This window comes from Pan paniscus, chromosome 16, assembly GCF_029289425.2.
Source record: "Pan paniscus chromosome 16, NHGRI_mPanPan1-v2.0_pri, whole genome shotgun sequence".
NCBI classification, from domain to species: Eukaryota; Metazoa; Chordata; class Mammalia; order Primates; family Hominidae; genus Pan; species Pan paniscus.
The window spans coordinates 6,854,511-6,881,535 of record NC_073265.2 but is presented as its reverse complement, the minus strand read 5'-3'; the positions used below and the strand labels follow the sequence as shown (position 1 = coordinate 6,881,535).

The 27,025-nt window shown below is 45.1% G+C and overlaps 1 protein-coding gene and 1 pseudogene across 3 annotated transcripts; both read left to right on the top strand.

Annotated features, from left to right (window-relative positions):
* LOC100975622 (U3 small nucleolar ribonucleoprotein protein MPP10-like) lies at positions 1 to 13,775 on the top strand (annotated as a pseudogene).
* Positions 13,776 to 16,824: 3,049 nt separating this feature from the next.
* On the top strand, positions 16,825 to 25,205 carry LOC100975294 (golgin subfamily A member 6-like protein 25). 3 transcript variants are annotated; one of them, XM_055098857.2, is made up of 10 exons: positions 16,825 to 17,017; positions 18,516 to 18,644; positions 19,731 to 19,781; positions 19,870 to 19,963; positions 20,059 to 20,165; positions 21,531 to 21,589; positions 21,920 to 22,061; positions 22,702 to 23,417; positions 23,565 to 24,009; positions 24,666 to 24,840. In XM_055098857.2, exons 1-10 carry the CDS (start codon positions 16,874 to 16,876, stop codon positions 24,687 to 24,689), a joined length of 1,911 nt encoding a protein of 636 aa, XP_054954832.2. In that variant the 5' UTR covers positions 16,825 to 16,873; the 3' UTR covers positions 24,690 to 24,840. The 3 variants fall into 3 exon arrangements, with proteins under 3 accessions (XP_054954832.2, XP_054954833.2, XP_054954831.2); XM_055098858.2 differs by having other exon boundaries at positions 22,702 to 23,585; positions 23,751 to 24,009; XM_055098856.2 differs by having other exon boundaries at positions 22,702 to 24,009; positions 24,666 to 25,205.
* Positions 25,206 to 27,025: the final 1,820 nt, after the last annotated feature.

Sequence of the window (27,025 nt, the reverse complement as noted above, 5' to 3'; positions counted from 1 at the left end):
ATGACTTACCAGGTACAGAGTTGTCCAGTGTGTCTTGGGGTGAACTACTGAGAGTGGTATGAGGGAAGCGATTCTCAGCTAGCGCTGAGTGGGGCCACTTCCAAAGAGGTGATGGGGTAAGAAGCACACACAATGTGGCATTTTCACTGCAAAGGGAGGTTTGTGCTGCCTCTCCTCCTGTGGCAGGTCTGCTCGCAGGGGAGGCTCCAAAGTTTGGCTTTGCTGGGTTTGGCATGTGAGAACTGATGAAATATCTGTATGTAGTATCTTTCAAGGATTTATATCGGTTGGATTTCTGTGTAAATTTGCATATCCCTTTGACTGCTTTACCCCATACAAGCTTTGTATGCTTAACAAAATCTGTAACTTTTCTGTCACTTTCTCATTTAGCATCTGCCTTTCTGGCTTTTTACTTTATCTTTTTATTATTGTTTTTAGTTTAATGAGATTATGGTTAGAGAGAAAGATGGATGCATGATTCCGCTTCTTTGGAATTTGTTGAGATTTTCCTTATGGCTCAGTACATATGTACTTGGGGGGGGGTGAATTCTGTCACTTTGGAGAGATATGTTTTTTTCCGTACATTAGGTCAAGCTTGTTAATTTTCTAGAGAGATGTAAATCTTCTATGTCTATGCTGATTGTTTTTTGTCTCTTTTATCAGATACTGAGATATGTATTTAAATTGCCCTCTGAGGGTTGCAATTTTGTCATATTTTGCTTTCATGTATTTTGAGTGCTAGTTATTAGATACATTAACATTTTAGATTACCTTCTCCCTTGGTTTATGAGAATTTTTATCATTATATTGTGACCTTAAAAAATCTCCCATATTGCTTTTTGCCCAAAGCCTATTTTATCTGATAATAATATAGCTTCCAACCCTTCTTTGGTTTAGGTACATATGACGTGTATCTTTTTTCAATCTCTCTCAGTCTTTCTGTGACTTTATGTTTTAGATGTCTTTTCATACTGTTTATTTTCTGTTTTTTGTGGGTTTTTTTGTTTTTTTTTTTTTTTTTGATACGGAGTCTTGCTCTGTTGCCCAGGCTGGAGTGTAATGGTGTGATCTCGGCACTGCAACCTCTGCCTCCTGGATTCAAGCGATTCTCCTGCCTCAGCCTCCTGAGTAACTGGGATTACAGATGTTCACCACCATGCCGGCTAATTTTTGTATTCCTAGCAGAGATGGGGTTTCACCATGTTGGTCAGGCTGCTCTCGAACTCCGGACCTTGTGATCCCTCCGCCTGCCTCATCCTCCCAAAGTGCTGGGATTACAGGCATGAGCCACCACGCGTGCCCTAATTCTGTTTTATAGTCATTTTCTCTTAATTATTCAGTCTATTTACATTTATTGTGATTGTTGGCATAGTTTCTTTTATAACTTTCATTGTATTTTGTGCCATTTGTTCCATCTGTTTTTATTTCTTCATGTCTTTTTTGTTTCGTTTTTGCTAATTCCTTTTATATTCATGGTTATTCTGCTCTTGAAATGTATGCTATGTGAATATATTTGTGAGTTGACAATACTTTATTAGCAATTAAATATACTATTTCTCTTTTTTTTAGAACTTGCTCAAATGTTACATAACCTCAATATCCTTAGTATCTAAATTAAACTGACTTTCTGAACAATCATCATTTTAAGGCAGTTACCACGATCTACTAAAAAATAAAAAAAAAATTAGCTGGGTGTGGTGGTGGGCGCCTGTAATCCCAGCTACTCAGGAGGCTGAGGCAGGAGAATCCCTTGACCCTGGGAGGCAGAGGCTGCAGTGAGCCGAGATAGCGCCACTGCACTCCAGCCTGGGCGACAGAGAGACTCCGTCTCAAAATAATAATAATAATAATAATAATAATAATAATAATAATAATAAAGTAATTTTTAAAAAGACTGGGTTTAACCATGTTGCCCAGGCCGGTCTGGAACTCCTAGGCTCAAGCGATCCCCCACGCTTGGCCAGTCCAAAGTCCTGGAATCAAAAGCGTGAGCCACCACGCCAGGCCGATCACGCCTGTCATCCCAGCACTTGGGGAGGCGGAGGTGGGTGGATCACCGGAGGTCAGGAATTTGAGACCAGCCTGGCCAACATGATGAAAACCCGTCTCTACTAAAAATACAAAAAAAAATTAGCCGGGTGTGGTGGCAGGCGCCTGTAATCCCAGCTACTCAGGAGGCTGAGGCAGGAGAACCACGAAAACCCGGGAGGCAGAATTCGCCGCGAGCGGAGACCCAGCCACTGCACTCCAGCCTGGGCAACAAGAGGGAAACTCCGCCTCAAAATAATAATAATAATAATAATAATAATAATAATAATAATAAGAGACAGATTTTCACCATGTTGCCCAGGCAGGTCTGGAACTCTTAGGCTCAAGCAATTCCCCACGCTCGGTTGTCCAAAGTCCTGGGATCGAAAGCGTGAGCCACCACGCCAGGCCGATCTACTTCTTTCTGATTAATAAATTGGGCCGGGAGCGGTGGCTCACGCCTGCAGTCCCAGCACCCCGGGAGGCCGTGGCGGGCGGATCACCTGAGGTCGGGAGTTTGAGACCAGCCTGACCAACGTGGAGAGACCTGTCTCTACCAGAAAAAAAAAAAAAAAAAAGAGCCGGGCATGGTGGCTCCCGCCTGCAATCCCAATCACTCGGAGGCTGAGGCAGGAGAACCACCCAAACCCAGAGGCAGAGGCCGCGGGGAGCCGACACCGCAGCACTGCACTCCAGCCCTGCAACAAGAGGGAAACTACGCCTCAAAAAAAAAAAAGAGACAGAGAGAGAGACCGGTTTTCACCATGTTGCCCAGGCTGGTCTAGAACTCCTAGGATCAAGGGATCCGCCACGCTCGGCCCGTCCAAACTCCTGGGATCAAAAGCGTGAGCCACCACGCCAGGCCGATCCTTCCTGTCATCCCAGCACTTTGGGGAGGCGGAGGTGGGTTTACCTGAGGTCAGGAGTTCGAGACCAGCCTGGCCAACATGATGAAAACCCATCTCTACTAAAAATACAAAAAAAAAAAAAAAAAAAAAAAAAAAAAAAAATTAGATGGGTGTGCTAGCGGGCGCCTGTAATCTCAGCTACTCAGGCGGCTGAGGCAGGAGAATCGCTTGAACCTGGGAGGCAGAGGTTGCAGTGAGCCGAGACAGCGCACCACTGCACTCCAGCCTGGGTGACAAAGTGAGACTCCGTCTCAAAAGTATATATATATATAAAAATAAAAAATGAAATAAAAATAAATTGGGTGTGTGCGCTGGCTCACGCCTGCAATTCCAGCATCCCCGGAGGCCGAGGTGGGCGGATAACCTGAGGTCTGGAGTTTGAGATCAGCTTGCCCAGCATGGAGAAACCTCGTCTCTACCAAAAACAAATAAAAAAAAATTAGCAGAGCAATGTTGGTCAGGCCTGCAATCCCAGCCACTCCGGAGACTGAGGCAGGAGAACTACTAAAACCCTGGAGGCAGAAGTCGCTGCGAGCGGAGACCCAGCCACTGCACTCCACCCTGGGCAACAAGAGCGAAACTCCGCCTCATAAAAAAAAAAAAAAAAGAGAGAGAGAGAGACCGGGTTTCACCATGTTGCCCAGGCAGGTCTGGAACTCCTAGGCTCAAGGGATACCCCGCGCTGGGCCATCCAAAGTACTGGGATCACAAGCGTGAGCCACCACACCAGGACGATCTATTCCTTTCTGATTAATAAATTGGGCCGGGAGCGGTGGCTCAAGCCTGCAATCCTAGCACCTCGGGAGGCCTAGGCGGGTGGATCACCTGAGGTCGGGAGTTTGAGACCAGCCTGACCAACAGGGAGAAACCCCATCTGTACCAAAAAAAAAAAAACAAACAAACAAAAAAAAAAAATTAGCCGGGCTTGGTGGCTTATGCCTGCAATCCCAGCCACTCTGGAGGCTGATGCAGGACAACTACCGAAACCCGGGAGGCGGAAGTCGCGGCAAGCAGAGACCCAGCCACTGCACTCCAGCCTGGGCAACAAGAGCGAAACTCCGTCTCAAAACAACACAAAACAAAAAGACCAGGTTTCACCATGTTGCCCAGGCCTGTCTGGAACTCCAAGGCACAAGCGATCCACCCTACTTGGCCGTCCGAAGTCCTGGGATCACAAGAGTGAGCCACCACGCCAGGCAGATCAAAGAGTTGAGCTGAATAAAGAGTTATCTTTTAGCATTTTGTGGAGCCCGGGTAGATCTGTGCAGGGGGAAGCATATTACAGAAGCGAGAAACAGAGAGTTATTTAATTGAAGCATGCATTATGTTTTTTTTTTTTTTACGTTTTTAGGAAAAATATGTTTTGTGACTTGCATTTGTTTGTTTAGTGACCTTGCAGTTGCACAGTTAGGGAATTAGCGTTTTGATAATGCCTGGGAAGGGAGCGATAAGGCTCACTAGCCATAGGAAAACAGGTAGTTTTTTTAAAGGACTACAGCTCTTAATCATTCTCAGGGGGAATTGGGTTTTTTTTACATACAGCTGAGTTTTTGCTTACACATTTTTTCATTTCTTTTAATTCCTGTTCCAATCCCAGCATCCTTGCGGTGTGCTTTCCCAGCGGCTCTCTTGCCTTGCAGCTTGTGTCGGGAGTTGCAGACAGCCATGGCCCATGGGCCTGGCGCTGACGGACCCTGGAGCGGTGTCTGAGGGAGGTGGGCAAAGCCACTGGCTGGCCCGAGTGCATCCTCACGTAAGTGCACAGATCCCGGGCTCGAGTGCGACTGCGGTCGCACGTGGACACGGGTTGCAGACCCCTGGCAAATTGTGGAGCTGGGGGAAGGTAAGGGGAAATGTAGATCACTTTTCCCCACATTTCAGAGGACCTAGGCTATCAAAATTTTAAAAATTGTTAAAACTTTTACAGTATGGATCTCTCAGTTGAATGTTATTGAAATCAACCTAACCTCAGTTATTCACACCTATAAGCTCCCCTCGAGGCTTATTACGGCCCCCATCCCCCTACACACAACTGTGTTGGTTTATCCTTCCGCCTGTGCTCCTAAAGCACTCAGTGTTTACCTGCCATCATACTTTATTGAAAGCACAAACTTGTCACTTCTCTGTCCACCCCACTAAGCTTCTTGAGAATTAGAACTTTCATGTCTCTTCCCAACACAAACGTTTTGTGTGTATTTTATTGAAGAACTTCAAATATGATCTATGAAATTATGACTCATTTATGTTTCAAACTCCAACCTCTCCCTTGAGTTCCTTGCTCACAAGCAACTACAGACTGAGCTTAGCTGGAATTCAGTAGCGCACAACTGGGATATCCGCACCGTACGGCTTTTAACAATTTTTTAAATTTTGGTCCTCTCAGCATCACAAATTCACTGTGTCCAAAATACAGTAGAATGTTGTTTCTACCCACCTACACTCTGCCATCCGCTGAAGTCCTTTCCCCCTGCTCCACCACTCAAGCCTTGCCTATCGCAGTAAATGGCAGTTCTGTCTCTCCAGTTGCTCACACATAAAACTAGGCTGCTATTTTGATGTCTTCACTTTTCTCTATTCTGTATCTAATTCCTTAGCAATCCTGTCAGTTCTACCTCCAAACTGTACTCAGCATATTCACTGCTCTAACTCCAGCTTAAATCACCATCATCCTTTGCCTGGAATGCTGCATCAACCTTCTAATCACTCTACTTTCCTCCTCCTCCTTCCTCCCTTTCTTCTTCCTTCGTATAAATCATCATTTCATCCTTCTGCTTAAAATCTTCTCACGTTTTCTTATTACACTTAAAATGGCAAACTCTTACCCTTGAGCCCTGCAGAATTTGGCTCCCATCAGTCTCTCCAACTTCACCTTCTGCCTCCTTCACGCTATAGCCATGCTCACCTTTTTATTCCTCAGGCTTACCAAGCTCAATTGCATCTTAGAGAATTTGTTCTTGCTGTTTCTTCCGCCTGGAATACATGTTTCCCAATCTTTATAAGACTATACTTGTCTGTAAGTTTCATCTCAGATGTCACATCTAGGAGAGGTTTTCCTTGACCACTGCAGCCAAAGCAAATGTTGATCATTGAGTGAATAAGGGAATGAATGAATGGAGTGGTATATAATGTAGCAGAGTAGATAATTTAAGGCTAATTCACTATATATCTCCAAGCAAATAGATTTGTAATGCTTTTCCTGCCAACAATCTATACAGCTGATTCACAAATACTTGGTTGACAGGTTTTATATATCATTGTGGCTCATCAGCTCATCATTGTTGGGGCCAGAATCTATACTTACACTTTATTCAAATTTGATTTTACAGAAGAGTTGAGGTTTTTATTTTTCTTTTAATTAAGAGGGCTGTGAAATTATTATCTATAATTCTAAGTCTCATTTAATTCCTCCCAATAGGTTTCAAGATGGATTGGAACCAAAGTTCACTTCTTTAACGAAAGTGCTTTATGACTTTAATAAAACAGTAGAGAATGGTAGAATCCATGGCAGCTCTTTACAAAAACTTGTGATAGAAAGTTTTGATGATGAGCAGACTTTGCAACAACTGGAACTGCAAAATGAAGCAATTTTACAGTGCTTCCAGAATGCGGTTAGTGAAAGAAAGATGAAGATATCAGTCTTCTCCCAGAGAGTGAAGAACAGGAGCATGAAGAGGCTGGTTCAGAGACAGAGGCTGATGGCCAGGAGGACCTAGAAGCTTTAGAGGAGGAGCAGGACGTGTCAGATATGGGTGGTGACAATCCTGAAATGGGTGAGAGAGCTAAACTCAAGCAAATTCAGGGCCAGGCACGGTGGCTCACACCTGTAATCCCAGCACTTTGGGAGGCCGAGGTGGGCAGATCACGAGGTCAGGAGATTGAGACCATCCTGGGTAACATGGTGAAACCCCATCTCTCCTAAAAATACAAAAAAAAATTTAGCCAGGCGTGGTGGTGGGCACCTGTAGTCCCAGCTAATTGGGAGGCTGAGGCAGGAGAATGGCATGAACCTGGGAGGCGGAGCTTGCAGTGAGCCGAGATCACGCCACTGCCCTCCAGCCTGGGTGACAGAGCAAGACTCCCTCTCAAAAAACAAAACAAAACAAAACAAAAGACTCAAGCAAATTCAATCTGAGGAAAAGCCCAGTTCTCAGTGATGAGGATTCTGACCTTGACTTTGATATCAACAAATTGGAACAGCAGAGCAAGGTGCAAAGCAAAGGACATGGAAAACCGAGAGAAAAGTCCATAGTAGACGAGAAATTCTTCCAACTCTGAAATGGAGGCCAATTTAGAAAACAGAGAAAAAGAAGAGGAACGAAAAGATAATGATGATGAGGTGGCAGATACTGATTTTTTTGAAGATATTGATTCTGATGAAGATCAAGGGGGACTGTTTGGAAGTAAAAAACTTCAGGTAAAGTTTTGAGCGAGGAGAGAGCACTTTCCTCCTCCTCAAATTAGCTTTTGTTCTGTTTTTCTAGGAGAGATGTAATTGTAGTTAGAAGATTTGGAGCTAAGAAATATTGTGCTCTATCTTATCAGTTATAAATGAATCTGTACTTCCATTCAGTTTCTGTTCCAGTTGTTCTTATAATAGTTTTATGGTAATGTTTTTAGTTGCCAATTTCACCTAATAACTACTTTTGGTTTCTGGTGTTATTAAGTTAGAAAGTAACGTAGACATACAGTATACACAAATATATATGCATGTGTTAATGATGTATTTTTCTATTCCTAGTTAATAGTTTTAAAAATCTTTTTATTTCAGTCAGATAAAAGTTTCAGAAATGTGAAGTACAAAGATTTTTTTGATCCATTTGAAAGTGATGAAGACATAGCAAGAGATCATGATGATGATCTGGTTCAAACAAGATGATGAAATTGCTGAAGAAGCAGCAGAAGAACTAAGCATTTCTGAAATGCGAGTATTTTGAACCATCTTTTACATTGTGAGCTGGAATTGTCCAATCATGCATTGGTACTTGTGGTTTTCACATATGTTTGTTTTAAGAAGTCAGATTCTCTCCTGTCAGATATTCTTAAGATAGCCAGAGGAAAGTCTGGATTTAAAGGGACTTTACAGATCATTTAATGAAGAAAAATACTACTGGCAGTAGCAATCAAACATTTCTTACCAGGAACTTTGATTTGGTTTTGTGCCCAAAATATCCTGTTATTGTTCTGAGATAGGAGGTTTGTATTATAGATTGATGAATAATTTATTTTCTCTATATTGGACACTTTTTGTTCGTTTCTTACATAGCATTTCATTTAAATGATACCTTCTCTTCCTTAATACCTGAATGATTTTGGAAGTTCTGAGTATTTGGTGGCATTAGGCATATAAAAGAAGAACTTTATTAAGGGAAAATATGTTTCCTTTTGTTTTTCTAATGGAAAGCAGTATATTTCTTTTTATAAGAGTTTTGGTAGTGTAGGGATGAAGATGATGACCTGGAAGAAAGTGAAGACAGTAAACAATGTAAAGAAAGCTTGAGAAGAATGACCTTCACTTTGCCGGATGATGAGGCAACTGAAGATGCAGGTGTTTTAAATGTAAAGAAAAATTCTGATGAAGTTAAATCCTCTTTTGAAAAAAGACAGGAAAAGATAGTTAGGAATTTAAGGAATTTTTAATATGCTTGACATGATTGTGGAACTCACAGACTACTAACAAATCTTTCCTATTTTTCTTTTCTTTTTTTTTTTTTTTTTTTTTTTTGAGATGGAGTCTTGCTCTGCCACCCAGGCTGGAGTGCAATGGTGCAATCTCAGCTCACTGCAGCCTCCGCCTCCTGGGTTCAAGTGATTCTCCCTCAGCCTCTTGAGTAGCTGAGATTAGAGGTGCATTCCACCATGCCTGGCTAATTTTTGTATTTTTAGAAGACGCGGGGTTTCACCGTGTTGGCTAGGCTGGTCTGAAACTCCTGACCTCAGGTGATCCTCCTGCTTTGGCCTCCCAAAGTGCTGAGGATACAGGTGTGAGCCACTGTGCCCCAGCCTTCCCTGTTTTTCTTGTGGTAACTATTAACCATCCTTTGAAAACAAATATGTTGGCCAGGTGTGGTGGCTTACGCCTGTAATCCTAGCATTTTGGTAGTCTGAAGCAGGAGGATTGCTTGAGCTCAGGAGTTCAAGACCAGCTTGGGCAACACAGTGAGACCTTGTCTCTACAAAAAATACAAAAATTAGTGGGACACGGTGGTGTATGCCTGTAGTCCAGCTACTCAGGTGGCTGAGGCGGGAGGATCACTTGAGCCCAGGAGGTCGATGCTGCAGTGAGCTCTGATCACATCACTCTCTCCAGCCTGGGCGGTGGAGCAAGATCCTGTCTTCAAACAAACAAACAAACAAACAAACAAACAGAAAACCGAAAATCTTGCTGCTACTCTCTAAAGCAAAAGCACAGTATATAGAGATGCCACATGGAAAGCATGTGATTTGCAAAAATCAGTGCCTGCATTACCCAGCCTATAGCTTTCAACGTGGGGCCTGTGTGTAAAATGGTTGTTTCTTTTCTGTCTCCCTTATGTCTTTATATGCATAGCATGTCTCTCCTGACAAAGCTGTCCCGACAGCCTCTTCTTGTAACTGTTTTGACTGCTCCGGAGGATGCCGCCTACGTCTTTAAGGTGCTTCACGGATTTTGGTGAGTGCCAAATAGCCATAATTTTAATTAATACCATGACAAAGATATCTTCCAAAGTATGTCATGATTTCAGACAAGTGAAATTTCATTTAATTTTAGTAGATGTAGTCTGGCTCCAATAATTGGGCTATATTATTTATCCAATCTTCAAATTTTATTATAATAAAAACGAGAATCGTGCCAGGCACAGCAGCTCACACTTGTAATTCCAGCACTTTGGGAGGCTGAGGAGGGAGGATTGCTTGAGCCCAGGAGTTCGAGACCAGTCTGGGCAACATAGTGAAACCCCGTCTCCACTAAAAATGTAAAAAAAATAGCTGGGTGTGGTAGCGTGAGCCTATAGTCTCTGCCACTCGAGAGGCTGATTGGGCATGATCGCTTGAGTCCAGGAGTTCAAGGCTGCAGTGAGCTATGACTGGACTATGGCACTCCAGCCTGGGCAACAGAGCTGGAGAATAAGCAAATAAACGATACCAAGAATATCAAAAGAATTATTTTTAAAATCTGTGAATCTAAGTTAAATTCATCATTGTCAGATTGTCCCTGGAAGATAAATTCTAAAGGAGAAAAAAAAAACATAAAGTATCAATGAGTTAGTGTCCTCCCATCCTACTCCTCCCACCCTCCCCCCACAAAAAAGAAAGAAAGGTTTGGTTTTGCTATGAAATTATATCAGACCTTCAAGTGAAGTTTTCAGTAAATCACAAATAATTTATTGCAATTTCCACATATAAAGAATAAAGTAGAACTTTCAAACTTTTTTCTTTTGAAACTGTTAGAACATGAAAACCCAAACCTGACAAAGGTACCTGACAAATGTAGCATTAAAACACACACACTCTCTCGTTCATGACTAGTGATGCAAACATAGCACAGTGGGAAAATTATGCCACACAATCACATGAAGCTCATTCCCTTGAATCACTACTAGAAGATCTGGTATGATTCCTGGTTGCAAGATGTTAAGGAGAAAATACACGGTTCCCTCCATATATGTTAGAAAGAACTTTGATAAAATTCAATATTTATTTCTATTTTTTTTTTTTACTCCTAGTGGATTATAAATGTATCTATCCAAAAGCTGCCATCATGCATGATGGGTGAAATTCTACAAACATCCCTTTAAGATCAGGAATAAGACAAAATGTCCAGTATTACAGTTACTGCAGTTAATTAACTTTAACAGTTAATAACCACATAAGCCAGCGCAACTACAAAAGATAAAGATAAGAGATTAGGAAAACTGCTGGGAGCAGTGGTTCACACCTGTAATCCCAGCACTTTGGGAGCTGAGGTGCTCCCAGCACTTGAGCTTAGGAGTTTGAGACGAGCCTGGGCAACATAGTGAGACCTCATCTCTGTAAAAAAATACAAAATTATCTGGGTGTGTTACATGTGCCTGTGGTCCCAGCTACTTGGGAGTCTGAGGTGAGAGATTGCTTGAGCCTGGGAGGCGGAGGTTGCAATGAGCTGAGATCGTGCAGCTGTACTCCAGCCTGGGCAACAGAGTGAGACTCTGTCTCAAAAAAAAAAAAAAAAAAAAAAAAGATTAGGGATACTAAAATGAAAACATTAGTGTTTGGAGAGAAAACTGAATGGATAAACTGAATTGATACTAGGAAAATAAGAGAATTCTGTAAGATAGCTGAAAAAGCTGGTATGTTATACACTGAAGTCATAATTGTTGTCTTTTAGAAGTTAGAGATAATAAGAATTTCAGTTTAGAGTCAAAAGGGGCTAATATTCGAATCAAAGAATTACTTAGGTGGACATGGTGGCTCACGCCTGTAATCCCAGCACTTTGGGAGGCCGAGGCAGGCAGATCACGAGGTCAGGAGATCGAGACCATCCTGGCTAACACGGTGAAACCCCATCTCTACTAAACATACAAAAAGTTAGCCGGGCGTGGTGGCAGGTGCCTATAGTCCCAGCTACTCGGGAGGCTGAGGCAGGAGAATGCCATGAACCCGGGAGGTGGAGCTTGCAGTGAGCCTAGATCACGCCACTGCAGTCCAGCTGGGCGGCAGAGTGAGAGACTGCATCTCAAAAACAAAAACAACAATTACTTAACTTTAGGATGCTCCAATAATCAAAATTGATAGTGGCTTGTGAACAGATAGATTACCTGAATAGAATAGAGCCCAGAAATAAACCCAAATGCTTCTGGGGGAGTTTAGTGCATTATAAACATGACATTTTAAATCAATGAGGAAAAGAAATCATTTGCAGCTCACCCCACCATACACAGCAGGAATAGGAAGTCATTGGCAGAATAAAAAGATGGTAAGAACAGAACAGAATTGTAGAACAGTACATTTCTTGCTTCCCCACTTTTCAAAGTATTTTTTGCTTTTTCACAAATGTAAGTGTAATTTTATTTTCTAAATGTATACTAATTCTTTTCTTCTCTTTCTTAGATGAATGACAAAAATTACATCTTTAGAAAAAGAGTTGTTAGAAAAAAGCCTTGGCTGCATTTGGGGGAAGTGACAGCACAGAAGAGACCAGAGAAGAGCCTCCTGGAGGAGAGCCTGCACTTTGACCATGCTGTCCGGATGGGTGCGGTGCTCTTTTCTGCAAAGTGTTCACTTCTCTGCATTTTCTATGGTCCCATTTCATAGAAAGATTTGGGGTGATATTTCTTTCCCTCAACTTTTATTTTGAAAACTTGCAAACACAGAAAAGTTGATAAAATCATACAGTGAACATCTGTATGCTATTCAACTGGATTCACTAGTTAATGTTTTGTCACACTTGTTTTCTGTCTTCTGCGTATGGAAGATTGTATATGTGCCCTTTTTCCCCCTGAATCATTTCAAAGTAAGTTGGCAGTATCAGAGCACTGTTAAGTACTTTTGCAGATATCTTCTAGGAACCAGGACTTCTCCTATATAATCACAATACCATTAATCCACCCCAAAAATTTAACATCAATACACTAATGATACCTACTGTATAGATTATAATCAGCTTCCTTGCAGCAATCTGTTTAGAAGGCTTGCATCCTGTCACTGTCCACTGATTAAATTTTGAACACTAACTTGAAACCCTGGTCATCTCATTGCCTTCTTTCTTATACCCATTAAGTCAAAAGGAGCTCTCATTTTATTTCAACAGAAAAGAGAATGGAAAAGAGGGGAAGAGTCCCTAGTACCTTGGATAAAGTATGAGAACTTACTACCATATGTATTCTAGTTCTGTAGTTTTCAAACTTCAGGGAGCATCTCAAGGCTTATTAAAGCACAGATAGCTGTCCTTCCCCACTTTCTGATTCAGGAGGTGTGGGGCTGGCCCAGGAATTTGCATGTCTAACAAGTTCCCACGTGTTTCTGATGCTGAGGGTCTAAGGACTACAATGCATGAATCCGTGGTTTAGTGGATATCCACCTAATGAATACATGTTGTATTTCCTTTAGCACCCGTGATTACAGAGGAAACACCTTTCAACTGGAAGGTATCATTAAACAGAGGATAAGAGATCAGGTCAGTAAGAATTAAATTTCACTTAATTGAAATGTCACTCAAATGTTTAGAAATAATATGACAGGCCAGGCACAGTGGCTCACGCCTGTAATCCCAGCACTTTGGGAGGCCAAGGCAGACGGATCACTTGAGGTCAGGAGTTCGAGACCAGCCTGTCCAAGATGGTAAAACTTCCTCTCTACTAAAAATACAAAAATTAGCTGGGCATGGTGGTGCATGCCTATAGTCCCAGGTACTCGGGAGGCTGAGGCAGGGGAATCGCTTGATCTCGGGATATGGAGGTTGCAGTGAGCTGAGATGCGCCACTGCACTCTAGGCTGGGAAACAGAGCAAGACTCCATCTCAACATAAATAAATAAATAAATAAATAAATAAATAAGATAAAAATAAAAATAAAGGGAAGATGGGGCAGCTTTGTGTACTGCATGTCCTGAAAATGGGCTGATTTCTCTCAAGAGGCAGGGATTTAAGCTCTGTAGCCTATGTGGGATACATACAGGAGAAAAAAGAAGAAAAAGAAAAGAAACGTAAATATAAATAAATGAAAATAACACTTTTCCATGATTATAAAGGAAATCACATTGTTTTTGTAATAATTTGGATGACAAAATGTAAAGAAAAATCTTTAATTTTGCCACTCAAAACATTCCGGTTTGTTGCTTTTCACACTTTTTATGCTGTAAACATTTTAAAAAGTAGAATCACAATACATGGTCTTTTGTCACTTACTATATTTTAAGCATGTTTCTATGGGAGAAATATATCCTGGCATCATCACTTTCAACAGCTGGATGTATGTTAAGTGAATCATTGCCACCCCAGAGGTGGATTTCCTTCTATATATATTTTAATGGACTCGAGTGAGGATTTTTGCACTGAATTCATAGAAGTAGAATTTCTAGAAGAAAATAATATAAAACAGTTTTAGGATTTTTAAAAGAAATGTTCAAATCATCCTATAGGAAAATTGGTTGAGTTTATGCTCCCACCAACAGGGACAGAGCTCCAGGTTCCCCCTTCCATTTGTCGTCTTCTCTGGTCTTTAAGCAGAAAATCTCATTGTTTTCATTACCTTTCTTTGATTTCTAGTGCTTTTGAATCTTTTTCATTTGCTCATTGGCCATTTTTATTCTTGTGGGAAGTGCTGGTTTCTCCATTGCCCATTTTCTGCTGCAAATCATTCATTTTTTTTTCTGAGTAATTTTAAAGATTTCTTTATAGGCTAAGGATACAAACCTTTAATCTGTCATTGAGGTTACAAAGATCTTCTCCCAGTAAGTAATTTGTCATTTCACTTTATTTATTTATTTTTTGCTAGCAAAGCACCAAAGTCAAATTTCACTTAATTTTTATCCTGCTGAATGAACACATTTTAAGTTAGTGATTTTAGTGGAAACAGGAGCAGGACAGAATGTAATAATTAGATCTCGCTCTGTCACCCCAACTGGAGTGCAGTGGCATGATCATAGCTACTGCAGCCCCAAACTTCTGGGCTCAAGTGATTTTCCCACCTCAGCCTCCTAAGTAGCTCTAGGACTACAGGTGTGTGCCGCCAAGCCCAGCTAATTTTTAAATTTTCTTTGTAGAGATATGAATTCGCTATGCTGCCCAGGCTGGTCTTTAACTCCTGACTTACCCCACCTTAGCTTGCCAATATGCTGGGAGTACGGGCGTGAACTACTGCTCCCGGCCAAGAGCTTACTTTGGTTTGCTAGCAAGGTTCTTGGTATCTTTTTATATTTGAGGCTTTCGTGCTAGTGCTGAAGTATTACACTCACCATCTGAGGTTTACAGGACTTTTGTTTTAGTATTGAACTGAGGGAACTGTTTAGTTTTGCATCTTTGCAGGTATACAAAATGTGCCTACCAGGACTCTGCTTTATATCCATTGAAAAGCAAGAAGTAATACAGTAAAAGTTTGCCTGGCTACAGGCTTTGGAAGAATGGAGTATTCTGGTTTAATTCTATTAACTTGGAAGGATGAAGGTGGAAAAAATTCAAAACTTTAATTTCCTGTTGAATGCAATTTGAAAATATAGCCAATGAGTCCACTTTTCTTCTCTAGTAAGTTTGGACATTCAGATCTACTTGGTCTTTTATCATAGAACTCCTAGTGCGCCTGAGTCTTACGTTGTGAAAATCCTTTTCTAAAACTTTAGATGTAAGAGGATAGAAATGATATTGGATGAGATCAGGCTGGATGAGAACTGATACCTGTAGATATATTTTTTAGATGAAATCTCTGATTGCCACACGTTTTGTTATTGAACTCATAAAAATAAAACACACTGGCTGGAGGGTGGAAGTAGGAAGGAGATTTATGTCTTTTAATTGCATGTCATTGTTTCATATTGAGACAGACCATATAGTATCCCTGGCTTTGGACCTACAGAAGGAAACACATTTTTCTACCTGCTGTATGGCAGAGGTTCCTGAGCACCTGGAGGGATTATTGCAGCACGGATTGCTGGGCCCTACTGCAGAGTTTCTGATTCATTCATGTCTAGGGTGGGGCCTGAGAATTTACATTTATAAGAAGTTCCCAGGTGCTCCTGGTCCAGAGACTATATGTTTGAGAGCCACCCTTACATACTAACTGTAAATTGTAGAACTCTAGAAAAAAGCGTAGTTTGGACTGGGAGAAGAAGCACACAGGTAATGGAGCAAATCATGAAAAAGTCAACCCGTGATCCCAGGTAACAAGCAATACACAGTGACATAACACAATTCTTGGTTTTCATGATTGCAAGTCATAGCCAAGTATCGAGTGAGAAATTCAGTTTCATTTTCAGGGCTTAGAGGCCAGGTGATTCTAGAAAAATCGGATTTAGTGATTAACCTCATGAGAGTAGGAGTTATTTATGTCCTTTTTCTCTCCCCCATCACTTAGCATTTAGCCTTACTTTAGAAGGGTCCTGTATTTGCTTTAACCTTGTAAAGAACTTTGAGTGCTTATTAAATGGAAAGCCGTGTGTGTGTGTGTGTGTGTGTGTGTGTGTGTGTGTATTTAGAGACAGAGTCACGTTCTGTAGCAGCGCAGGCTGAAGTGCAGTGGCATGATTTTGGCTCACTGCAACCTCTGCCTCACAGGTTCAAGGGATTCTCCTGCCTCAGCCTCCCAAGTAGCTGGGATTACAGGCACCTGCCACCATGCCCAGCTACTTTTGTATTTTTAGTAGAGACAGGATTTCATCATGTTGGCCAGGCTGGTCTTGAACTCCTGAATTCGGGTGATCCACCCGCCCCAGCCCCCCAAATTGCTGGGATTACAGGCATGAGCCATCACGCCTGGCTCAAAGCTTCGTATTTTTAAAGATATTAGACATGTTTCTTGGTTTTTTTTTTTTTTTAAAAACTAAACACTAATGTAGGAGAATAAGAGAAAGTTTTTCCAAAAAAGAGAAAACATTGTGATTATCTTACTGGAATGTTGGATAATAAAGTCTGCTTTATCAATCATCAAGCACACTATAAAATTTCCATTTTAATAGGACTTGTACCTCAATTGAGGTAATAAAAGTTTTAAAGTTTTTAAGGTGAAAGCCAGCCCCGCCCCTCTCCTGGAGTGGGCGGGGACAGCGGTTGCATAGGCAGCTTTCCTTGTGACAACACAGATCCTTCATGACACACTGCTATCTGGCCACACCTCCTTTTCCTTTCATCTTTCTCATTGACCAATGGGCTTCAAGCATTAAGGCCACACCCCTATTCTGCATTCTAGTGCAGCCCTGGTTACGCCTCCTCTGGCTCAGTCACACAGCGACGTAGAGGTGACTGGAGGTGTATACTTGTCCTCACCTGGATCATGCTGATGTGGCCCCATCCCCACCTCCCTATCCATCCCCACCTCCCTACCCATCCCCACCTCCCTACCCATCCCCACCTCCCTACCCATCCTATGATGTCCAAAGAAACCCGACAGAGCAAATTGGCCAAGGCCAAGGAACAGGTAAACGCACCAACACCCCAACCCAACCCGAGGCCCCCTCTGACAGCTGAACTGCTGCCAGAGTCTGTGCCACTCCTGAGGGACACCAGGCTGGGCACCCCCCCAGTGCCTCTGGGCTCCCCACACCAAAATCTTGTCAGCCAGCCCAACCCCCTCATAAGTCCTGCCCCTGCTCTGCCCGGCACACCAGGGTGACTTTGAGCAGGTGACTCCTGGGGCTTCCAACTCCATACTCTGCCCTTACCTCCTGCCGCCCCAAGCCTGACCTCCCGGGGCTCTTTGGGGTCACGTCTCCAAGGACCTGGGTCCCAATTTTGTGACCCCCTCCCCAGTCTCAAAGCGGCAACTTGGGCATTGCACTCATGTGTCCCCCCCAACCACTCCACCGAGGAGTAGAATGTAGTGACGTCACAGTCCCTCTACAAACTGTCATTACTACCACAAGACCGGCCTTTGGTCTTAGGACCCAGTCCCCTAAGTGTTCTTGCCCACTTCTGTTTCCTCTGGTTGCAGCACGGGTTTCCAGCTGGAAGGGGAATGGGGACTGTGGGACCTAGAAGAGAGAGGTTTCAGGCTGCCTGACTTCCTTACCACAGACCTTGACAGTGTGAAAAGCCTACACCTCCCCCATGAGCTCAACACGTTGACAGTGTCTCTGGGTGGCAATGGGAGAATGGGTTTGGTTGGGTTTTCTCCCAGGCTTCTACTCTCCAGAGAGACTTTAACATTTTTTCTCAGTTCTGCACCTCAGATTTGAATTCTCCATTGTTCTGGGACCAGAGTGCCCCTCAGTCACTGGTTCTGGAGTGAGATCTGCTTATCTTCTGTGGAACAGATCTCGGGAAACTGAACTTGACAGCTTGAGTCTTCCTCATCTCATCTCAACCTGGGGTACTTTGAGTGCCACAGGATAAATACGGGGCATCTTTCTGAAGCATCAGTTTCCTTTGATTCTATTGAGAGACAAAACATTAATGTACTTAGGGATGAAAGTCACATAGATTTATAAGCATATACAAGACTTCTCTCTGAAATGAGGCTTGGGTTGTCCTCTTTCTGTTAAATTCCCAGATTTAGCAGAAAGGCTGCCTTCTGCCATGAGGAGACATTGATGTAAAGGTTTGAGAGGTACTGGTGTACTTTTTAACACTGACAGACGTGTGAGGGTGAATAACCCTAAACCACATAGTGCACAGTTCCTGCCTACTTAATATTTGCTTTTCTACCTCTGCCTCTGGTTTTGGTCCCTGGCAGCTGCTGATTTAGGGCAAAATCCCAGAGCTCAGAGTCAGAAGACTGAGTTTAAGTTCCATTACTGCCTTTTTTTTCAGCCATGGTATCAATCTCTCTCAGTCACTAAGTGATTGTGACAACATTTCCTACAGTTGGTGGCATTAAATCAGATGGTCTATAAGAGTATTTAGTATAAACTGTAAAGCAGGATGTGACTGTAGGAGCTTGTAGTTCTCATGAGTATCACTGCTCTTCCTTTCCACAGTTGACAGACCATCATCCCCAGACCAACCCTAGTGTTGGTACAGCAGCAAGCGACACCAAAAAGAAGAAAATAAATAATGGCACTAACCCTGAGACAACCACTTCTGGTGGTTGCCACTCACCTGAGGATGTGAGTCTTGGCTGGCCAGGCTCCTGGGGACAGAGGGCCCAAGGGGTGGTGGAGGGTAATTGTTAAGATTGTGGAAGAACTGCCAGGTACTGGTTAAGAATTCTGGGTTTGAATCCTACCCCTCCATCTGCTAGGGATATGATTTAGCGCAAATTGCTTGAGCTCTTTGGGCCTCTCTTTTCACATCTGTAAAATACGAGTGGTATTGTTTTCCTTACATTTGTGAAGTTTAAATGAGATTTGTCATTGTGTTTTTATGTTAATCCCTCGTCCAGGGCCTGCTGTAAACTCTCCTTCTTGGGCTTGCATTTCCTGAGGTAGAGTTAGAGAGTATCAGAGGTTTCTGTTAGCTCTGAGAGTCCGAGAGTTAAAGGCCCACTAGAATGGAAACCTCGGGGCCAAGGGCTCCTGTCTGCCTTTTCTGACCTCTATTCCCGCTGTGAAGAAGCGTCCCTGGCCCGTATGTGCTCAACGTTTGCTGAATGAATGCACCTTTCTAAATCACAAGCTGGCAGAAGGGTGGGCTTTTCTCACACTCCACCTCTGAAGGTTTCTCTTACTGTCTTTTCAAGAGAATCTAGTTTCAGACTTTGAGTTCTGTGGCTGTGGGCAAAAACCAAAAAGACCCAAATCCTTCTTCTTTGGGAGTTGAGGAGAGTTGACCAGTTCATGTTCCCATTGGGTCTGAGAACTGTGCCTTTTAAATCCATTCCTGGCCCCTGCCTATCGCTTCCTGGCCTGGGGAATAGAGTCAAGGGAGCCACCCTCAGTCACCTTCCTTTGACTCTCCCCACAGAAACAACAGAACCGAGCTCAGCTGGAAGAAGTAATGTGATTTCTTTGCTCACGACATGACCGCTGGGTTTGGGGGCACTCAGATGTAGAGACCCCAGGCTCATCTCACCCACTCCCAGACTGGGGAAGAAGGCTCACCCCCAAGATTCCACCCCATCCCCACAGGGTCCCTGATAAACTGGTCCCATGGGTGGGCCTGTTCTGGGGCAGTGGTGCCATTCTGGGGGCATGTCTCTTGCTGTGCCATCTCTGCCTCCCCCTAGCAAGAGCTCTGTTTTCCTCTTTCTATAGGAACAGAAGGCAAGCCACCAACATCAGGAAGCCCTAAGGAGGGAGCTAGAGGTGAGTGGAGGGTGTGAAGTTCCCTCCTGCCCTCTGGAGAATGTTTCTTTGCTTCTCTTTCAGCATTTGCTTGTCTTTTCTCCCAAAGGCCCAGGTCCATACCATACGAATCCTTACATGTCAGAAAACTGAGCTTCAGACGGCACTCTATTACAGCCAGCATGCTGTCAAGCAGTTGGAAGGTGGGAATCTGGCACCCCATCATCCTTCAACCTGGCACTTTGACAGGCCTTTAGGGGGAGTCCTTTGGGCCACATCTGAATGTCTCTCATTCCAGGAGAGGCCAGGGATCTGATCAGCCGCCTGCATGATTCATGGAAGTTTGCAGGAGAGTTAGAGCAGGCTCTCTCTGCTGTCGCTACACAGAAGAAGAAGGCGGATAGGGTGAGTCCAAACACGGCCCCGTCCCTTGGGAGCCCAGCTTCGCAGATGGAGGAGTGAGCCTAAAGGTCCCTTCTGTAGGATGGAGTGTCCTGCCCAGAAGGCAGCATGGCCATTTCTTGCTGCTTTTGTGTGTGGTTGTTAGAGGCAGACTGGGGCTGAGTCGGCTGTTGTGGGTGAGTTGGGGAGCACTGTGGGGAGCGAGCACTGGACATAGAGCTCAGAGGCCAAGTGTCCGCCCTGCCCATACTTGGCTGTGGCCTTGGCCAAGTCCTAAGTGGCGGTTAGGGTACTTGTACCATAAAGGTACAGAAGAGTATCTTGAGTATGTTATTATTTGTGTGGAGAGAGGGGGCAGGTGTATATGTGTGTGTGTGTACATATTATGGTAATATACATAAAACACGTTTGTAAGGATTCATAAAAAAACTCAGGATAGAGGCACAGTGTTGGGGGGAGATATTTCCCTTCTGGACTTTCTGAGTTTTGGACTATGCGAACGTATCATCCTTTCAAAAATTCAACAAAGGATTAATTTCCTCCTTCTTAACTGTGCCCCTACCTCCAGCGAAAGAATGGGCTTAGAGAATCAGATATACCTGGGTGTTGAAATCCCAGCTTTAAGTGATCTTAGGCAGCACTTAACCTTTAATACCGCATGTTTTTCATCTACACAATAGAGGTAATAACAGTAACCATCTCCTAAGGAGGTTGTGAGGATTAAATGGGTTTGTTAGCATAGTGCCTGGTGAAGCACTCAATAAAGGTTCCAACAATGGTAGTAATAACAGTAATAACAATAGCAATATTATCTGATCGCTCTGGGCCCCTGTTAGCCAGCCCTAAATTCAATCTCTTTCCCTGTCCCTTCCACCTTCACTGAGTTCTTTGAAAAACAAATGAGGGCCAGGTGCTCTCGCTCACGCCTGTAATGCCAGCACTTTGGGAGGCTGAGGTGGGCGGATCACCTGCGGTCAGGAGTTCAAGACTAGACTGACCAACACGAAGAAACCCCGTCTCTACTAAAAATACAAAATTAGCCCCGTGTGGTGGCACATGCCTGTAATCCCAACTACTCGGGAAGCTGAGGCAGGAGAATTGCTTGAACCCAGGAGGTGTAGGTTGTGGTGAGCTGAGATTGTGCCATTGCACTCCAGTGAGGGCAACAAGAATGAAACGCTGCCAAAAAAAAAAAAAAAAGAAAGAAAAACAAATGAGACCATGGGCTTGGAAATGCCTTGAGAACACGTCAGGTGTGATTGAGAGTGAGGAAGTGTTACTGTGGAGTAGTCACTGTAGCAGTTGTTCCTGGTCGTCCAGCTACTGCTCTGCCTGCTCTATCCTGACTTAACCTTTCTCTATTTGCAGTACATTGAGGAGTTAACAAAGGAGAGGGACGCCCTGAGTCTGGAACTGTACAGGAACACGTAGGATGGGGGAAGGTGGAATGGGAGGTCTGGGGGCCCTTAGCATGGGTGGTGTGCTGGGAGGTGGGGGGTCCAGGTGAGCGTGGGGAGAGGCTCATACATGTTTTCATGTGTGCACACGGAAGCTCTAGTGCCGGCTGTGCCACTGACTCATGGGGTAGCCTCAGGCAACTCATGTCTTCTCTCTGGCCTGCCACCTGGGACTTTTAATTCCTGGGGTCCCTTCCAGTGCCACGGTTCTGTGGTTGTGGGGCGAGGGTAGGGGGTCAATCACCAAAGCGGTCTTTTATGTTCTTCATTCATTCCTTTCTCTACTGCCTCTGGCCATAGCATAACTGATGAGGAGCTGAAGGAGAAAAATGCCAAACTACAAGAAAAACTTCAACTTGTAGAATCTGAAAAGTCTGAGATCCAGCTCAACGTAAAGGAGCTAAAAAGGAAACTGGAGAGGGCCAAGCTCCTGCTGCCACAGGTGAGCAGCTGCAGCCCCGGGGGTTGTGGGAGACCCATCCAGCTGGGACCATGGTCTAGGGATCATGCAGGGTATGGGGAGGCTCCAGCCAAGAGCTGGAAAATGTGGGTCCTTGTTCTGGTCCCGCCATAGAATCCTCTAGAGTGTACTAAAAATGTACAAATTGGGGCCCTGCCTGGGGAATCAGAATCTCAAGAGTTAGGGCTTAAAAATATTTTTTTAAAGGATCATGGATGAAAACCATTATTTTATAGATTACATTTATTTATTTATTTATTTATTTGAGAAGTAGTCTCACTCTGTCACCCAGGCCAGAGTGCAGTGGCGCAATCTCGGCTCACTGCAAGCTCCACCCCCCGGCTTCACGCCATTCTCCTGCCTCAGCCTCCCAAGTAGCTGGGACTACAGGTGCCCACCACCACACCCGGCTAATTTTTTGTATTTTTAGTAGAGACAGGGTTTCACTGTGTTAACCAGGATGGTCTCGATCTCCTGACCTCGTGATCCGCCCACCTCGGCCTCCCAAAGTGCTGGGATTACAGGCGTGAGCCACCGCGCCCAGCCTATAGATTACATTTATATGGCTAGCTCATGATTCTGCTTCCTTCTGAGGTTCAAAAAAACACTTTCACTATTCCAGCAGCAGCTGCAGGCGGAGGCGGACCACCTGGGTAAGGAGCTACAGAGTGTGTCAGCAAAGCTCCAAGCCCAGGTGGAAGAGAACGAGTTGTGGAACCGCCTGAACCAGCAACAGGAGGAGAAGATGTGGAGGCAGGAGGAGAAGATACAGGAGCAGGAGGAGAAGATACGGGAGCAGGAGGAGAAGATGCGGAGGCAGGAGGAGATGATGTGGGAGAAGGAGGAGAAGATACGGGAGCTGGAAGAGAAGATGCACGAGCAGGAGAAGATACGGGAGCAGGAAGAGAAGAGGCAGGAGGAGGAGAAGATACGCGAGCAGGAGAAGAGGCAGGAGCAGGAGGCGAAGATGTGGAGGCAGGAGGAGAAGATATGGGAGCAGGAGGAGAAGATACGGGAGCAGGAGAAAAAGATGTGGAGGCAGGAGGAGAAGATTCACGAGCAGGAGAAGATACGGGAGGAGGAGAAGAGGCAGGAGCAGGAGGAGATGTGGAGGCAGGAGGAGAAGATAAGGGAGCAGGAGGAGATATGGAGGCAAAAGGAGAAGATGCACGAGCAGGAGGAGAAAATACGGAAGCAGGAGGAGATATGGAGGCAAAAGGAGAAGATGCACGAGCAGGAGGAGAAAATACGGAAGCAGGAGGAGAAGGTGTGGAGGCAGGAGGAGAAGATGCACGACCAGGAGGAGAAGATACGGGAACAGGAGGAGAAGGTGTGGAGGCAGGAGGAGAAGATACGGGAGCAGGAGGAGAAGATACGAGAGCAGGAGGAGATGACGCAGGAACAGGAAGAGAAGATGGGGGGGCAGGAGGAGAAGATGTGTGAGCAGGAAGAGAAGATGCAAGAACAGGAGGAGAAGATGCGGAGGCAGGAGGAGAAGATAAGGGAGCAGGAGGAGAAGATACGGGAGCAGGAGGAGAAGATACGGGAGCAGGAGGAGAAGATACAAGAGCAGGAGGAGATGATGCAGGAACAGGAAGAGAAGATGGGGGATCAGGAGGAGAAGATGTGGGAGCAGGAAGAGAAGATGCAAGAACAGGAGAAGATGCGGAGGCAGGAGGAGAAGATAAGGGAGCAGGAGGAGAAGATACGGGAGCAGGAGGAGAAGATACGAGAGCAGGAGGAGAAGATACGAGAGCAGGAGGAGATGATGCAGGAACAGGAAGAGAAGATGGGGGAGCAGGAGGAGAAGATGTGGGAGCAGGAAGAGAAGATGCAAGAACAGGAGGAGAAGATGCGGAGGCAGGAGGAGAAGATGCGGGAGCAGGAAGTGAGGCTGTGGCAGCAGGAGGAGAAGATGCAGGAACAGGAGGTGAGGCTGCAGGAGCTGGAGGAGAGGCTGGGGAAGCTGGGGCAGAAGGCCGAGCTCTTGGGGGGAGCAGGCGGAGGTGCATGCAAACCCTGGAGATCATACAGAACGACCTCACCACAACTTAGCAGATGGTGGTTGGCTCCCTCTGCTTTTCCACCAGTCTGTGGCCTACAGTTTAAATGGTGGGAAGAAGGGTGTGAGATTTGAGGCTGGGGAGGGAGGCATGGGCCTCTAGGCAAGGGAGGCAGTCATTTAGGCCTGGAGGAAGGGGCCAGGGCCAGGGGCCTGGATAGGCGACAGAGCCCCGCAGTGCCCTCACTACCCTGTTTATGGGCCCAGAATCTGGAAGCTAGCCACTACCTACCCTGACGCCTATCCTGCAGGTGGAGCTGAAGAGCCAAGAGGCTGAGTCTGCAGCAGCAGCGAGACCATTACCTGGGTCACCTGCAGCAGTACATGGCCACCTATCAGCAGCTGGCCTCTGAGAAGGAGGCACTGCCCAGCTGCAGCAGCAGGAAGCTCAGGGCGAAGCGGTGGCCAAGATGGCCCACCGATAGTTGCAGGAGACCCGGTTGAGGGAGTTGATGAGGGCGGGGCCCCAAGGGGGATGATCTGGCAACCTCCGTGCCTTCTCACTCTCTTTCCTGGCCCCTTAGGAGCACCTGGAAGCTGCCATCTAATGAGCACATGACAAGAAGGCAAAGACAATAAACATGTAAAACCCAGCAGCAAGGCCTGGAGAAGAGTAAGCCGCCATGTGACTGTTTAGAATATAGTCTGAGCACAAACCTGAAAAAAAATTTTTATTTATTTTAAATTGTGGCAAAATACTGGCCAGGCATGGTAGCTCACGCCTGTAATCCTAGCAATTTGGGAGGCCGAGGTAAATAGATGACCTGAGGTCAAGAGTTCAAGACCAGCCTGGCCAATACAAAAATTAGCCGGGCATGGTGGCGCATGCCTGTAATCCCAGCTACTTGGGAGGCTGAGGCAGGAGAATCGCTTGAACCTGGGAGGCAGAGGTTGCAGTGAGCTGAGATCGTGCCACTGCACTCAAGCCTGGGTGACAGAGCGAAACTCCGTCTCAAAAAAAAAAAGTTTCTTCCTTACATGTATGTTTCTATTAGTTTTCTTCTTGGTCTTTCTCATTTAGTCTTGTGTTGTCTTTTGGCATTCATAGTAAACTTTTATCTGCCTCCAGAGAGTATTGACTTTGAGTTTATGGCACACAATTGGAGTAAGGGCAGATCGCCTTCATCTACTTTGAGACTAAGCTGGTTCAAAGCAGGTTTTAGGTTTTCTGATGGCTGGTCTATGTTTTATTCATTTGGACTCCTAGGGGTGGCCCTTCCAGCGTCCCCACCAAGGTCCCATCTCCTTCCTGGGACCCAAATTCTCATTAGGTCATTTCAGCCCTGTGAGAGTGCCAAACATTCAGCTAGGCTCTCCAGCCTCTTAACTACCACTTCATACTCAGTTTCTTAGCCTCTTAGCCCTCTACTGTTGACCAATCACCAAATGTGGGAAAGCACTACAGACTGTCAGGATCACCTCCTAGGCCTGGTCACTCAAGTCCTGGCTGAGGTCTCCAATTACCTTCCAACAGTTGTTTTTGATTGGGGGCGGGGCACATTTTTATCCAGTTTTTCTAACTGCTCTTGTGGGGAGGCGAATCTGTAACAAGCTCCTCTGCCTTTATTGAAAGTTGAAAACCTTCATCTGTCCTCTTTTTGTTGTTTTTGAGATGGAGTCTTGCGCTGTTGCCCAGGCTCTAGTGCAATGGCACGATCTCTGCTCACTGTAACCTCCGCCTCGTGGGTTCAAGCAATTCTCCTGCCTCAGCTTCCCGAGTAGCGTGTGCCACCATGCCTGGCTAATTTTTTTTTATACCTTTAATAGAGGCAGGATTTCACCATGTTTTCCAGGCTGGTCTCGAGCTCCTGACTCAGGTGATCTACCTGCCTCAGCCTCCCAAAGTGCTGGGATTACAAGTATGAGCCACTGCATCCGGCCCATCTGTCTTTTAAAACATGTTTTTAATTGGAGGTATAATTTCTATTAGTGAAATGCACAGGTCTGGTTTACATTTTGATGAGTTTTAACTCATTTAACATTACCATGGAACCCACCTACTTTGAAGATACAGAGTATTTCTATCATCCAGAAAGTTCTCCTGTGCTTTCATGCTGTCCCGCACTCCCCCAGCAGCTGATGAACATGCTGAGGATATTGGTACTGGCTTCTGGCCGCCCCAAAAGAGCCGCTTTGACCAGGCTTACCCAGCACTAAATCCCTGCCTGCTCTCTCAAAATTTCCATCTTTAAACTGGTTGTACCTATAACCCTCCCTCATCAAGTCAATAGATAAACAAACCCTGAAAAATAAACAACTCTTCCTGGCCCAGCAGCCCACAGCCTAATATTTACTGTATTCCCAGACTTTCAGAAATGTAACTCGCCTGCCGGTTCACCCTCACTAGGGCGGCAGCTGCACGGAAGCAGCTGGGCTCACCCATTAAGCAAGAAGCCAATAGCTGGACAGTGACACTCAGACCCCAGTCTGGACGAGCCTGGCTGAAAGCCCCCTTCTTTCCATCCGACTGTGGAGAAAGGGGGCGGAGCACACACAACTCTACTGCCCTCCACATCCTTCACCTGTGCTTCCTCCTGGGAGAGGGAGCCGCTCATTAATTTGGCCAAAGCCTTCTTGAGGGCTGTAGGTTTCACAGGCTGGGTGTGTGGGGGCCACCGTGCTAGAGACAGAGGCTGGTGTGTCAGAAGGCAGCCACCTGGCCAGGGGAGGGTCAACCCCCTTGGTGACCTCCTTCCCCCGGCTGGACACAGTGCCCTGCACTCTCTACATGTGACTGTTCCCCTCAGAGCTGCTTCCAGGGGAGGGGTTCTAATCCTGTGGGTGGGGACATTGTGTTACTTTACAGTGGGCCATGGCTCCCTCTGACATCTCCAACTCGGAGGCAGTAGAGAGAAGATGAGAAATTCCCTGCCCCTCCTCCCTC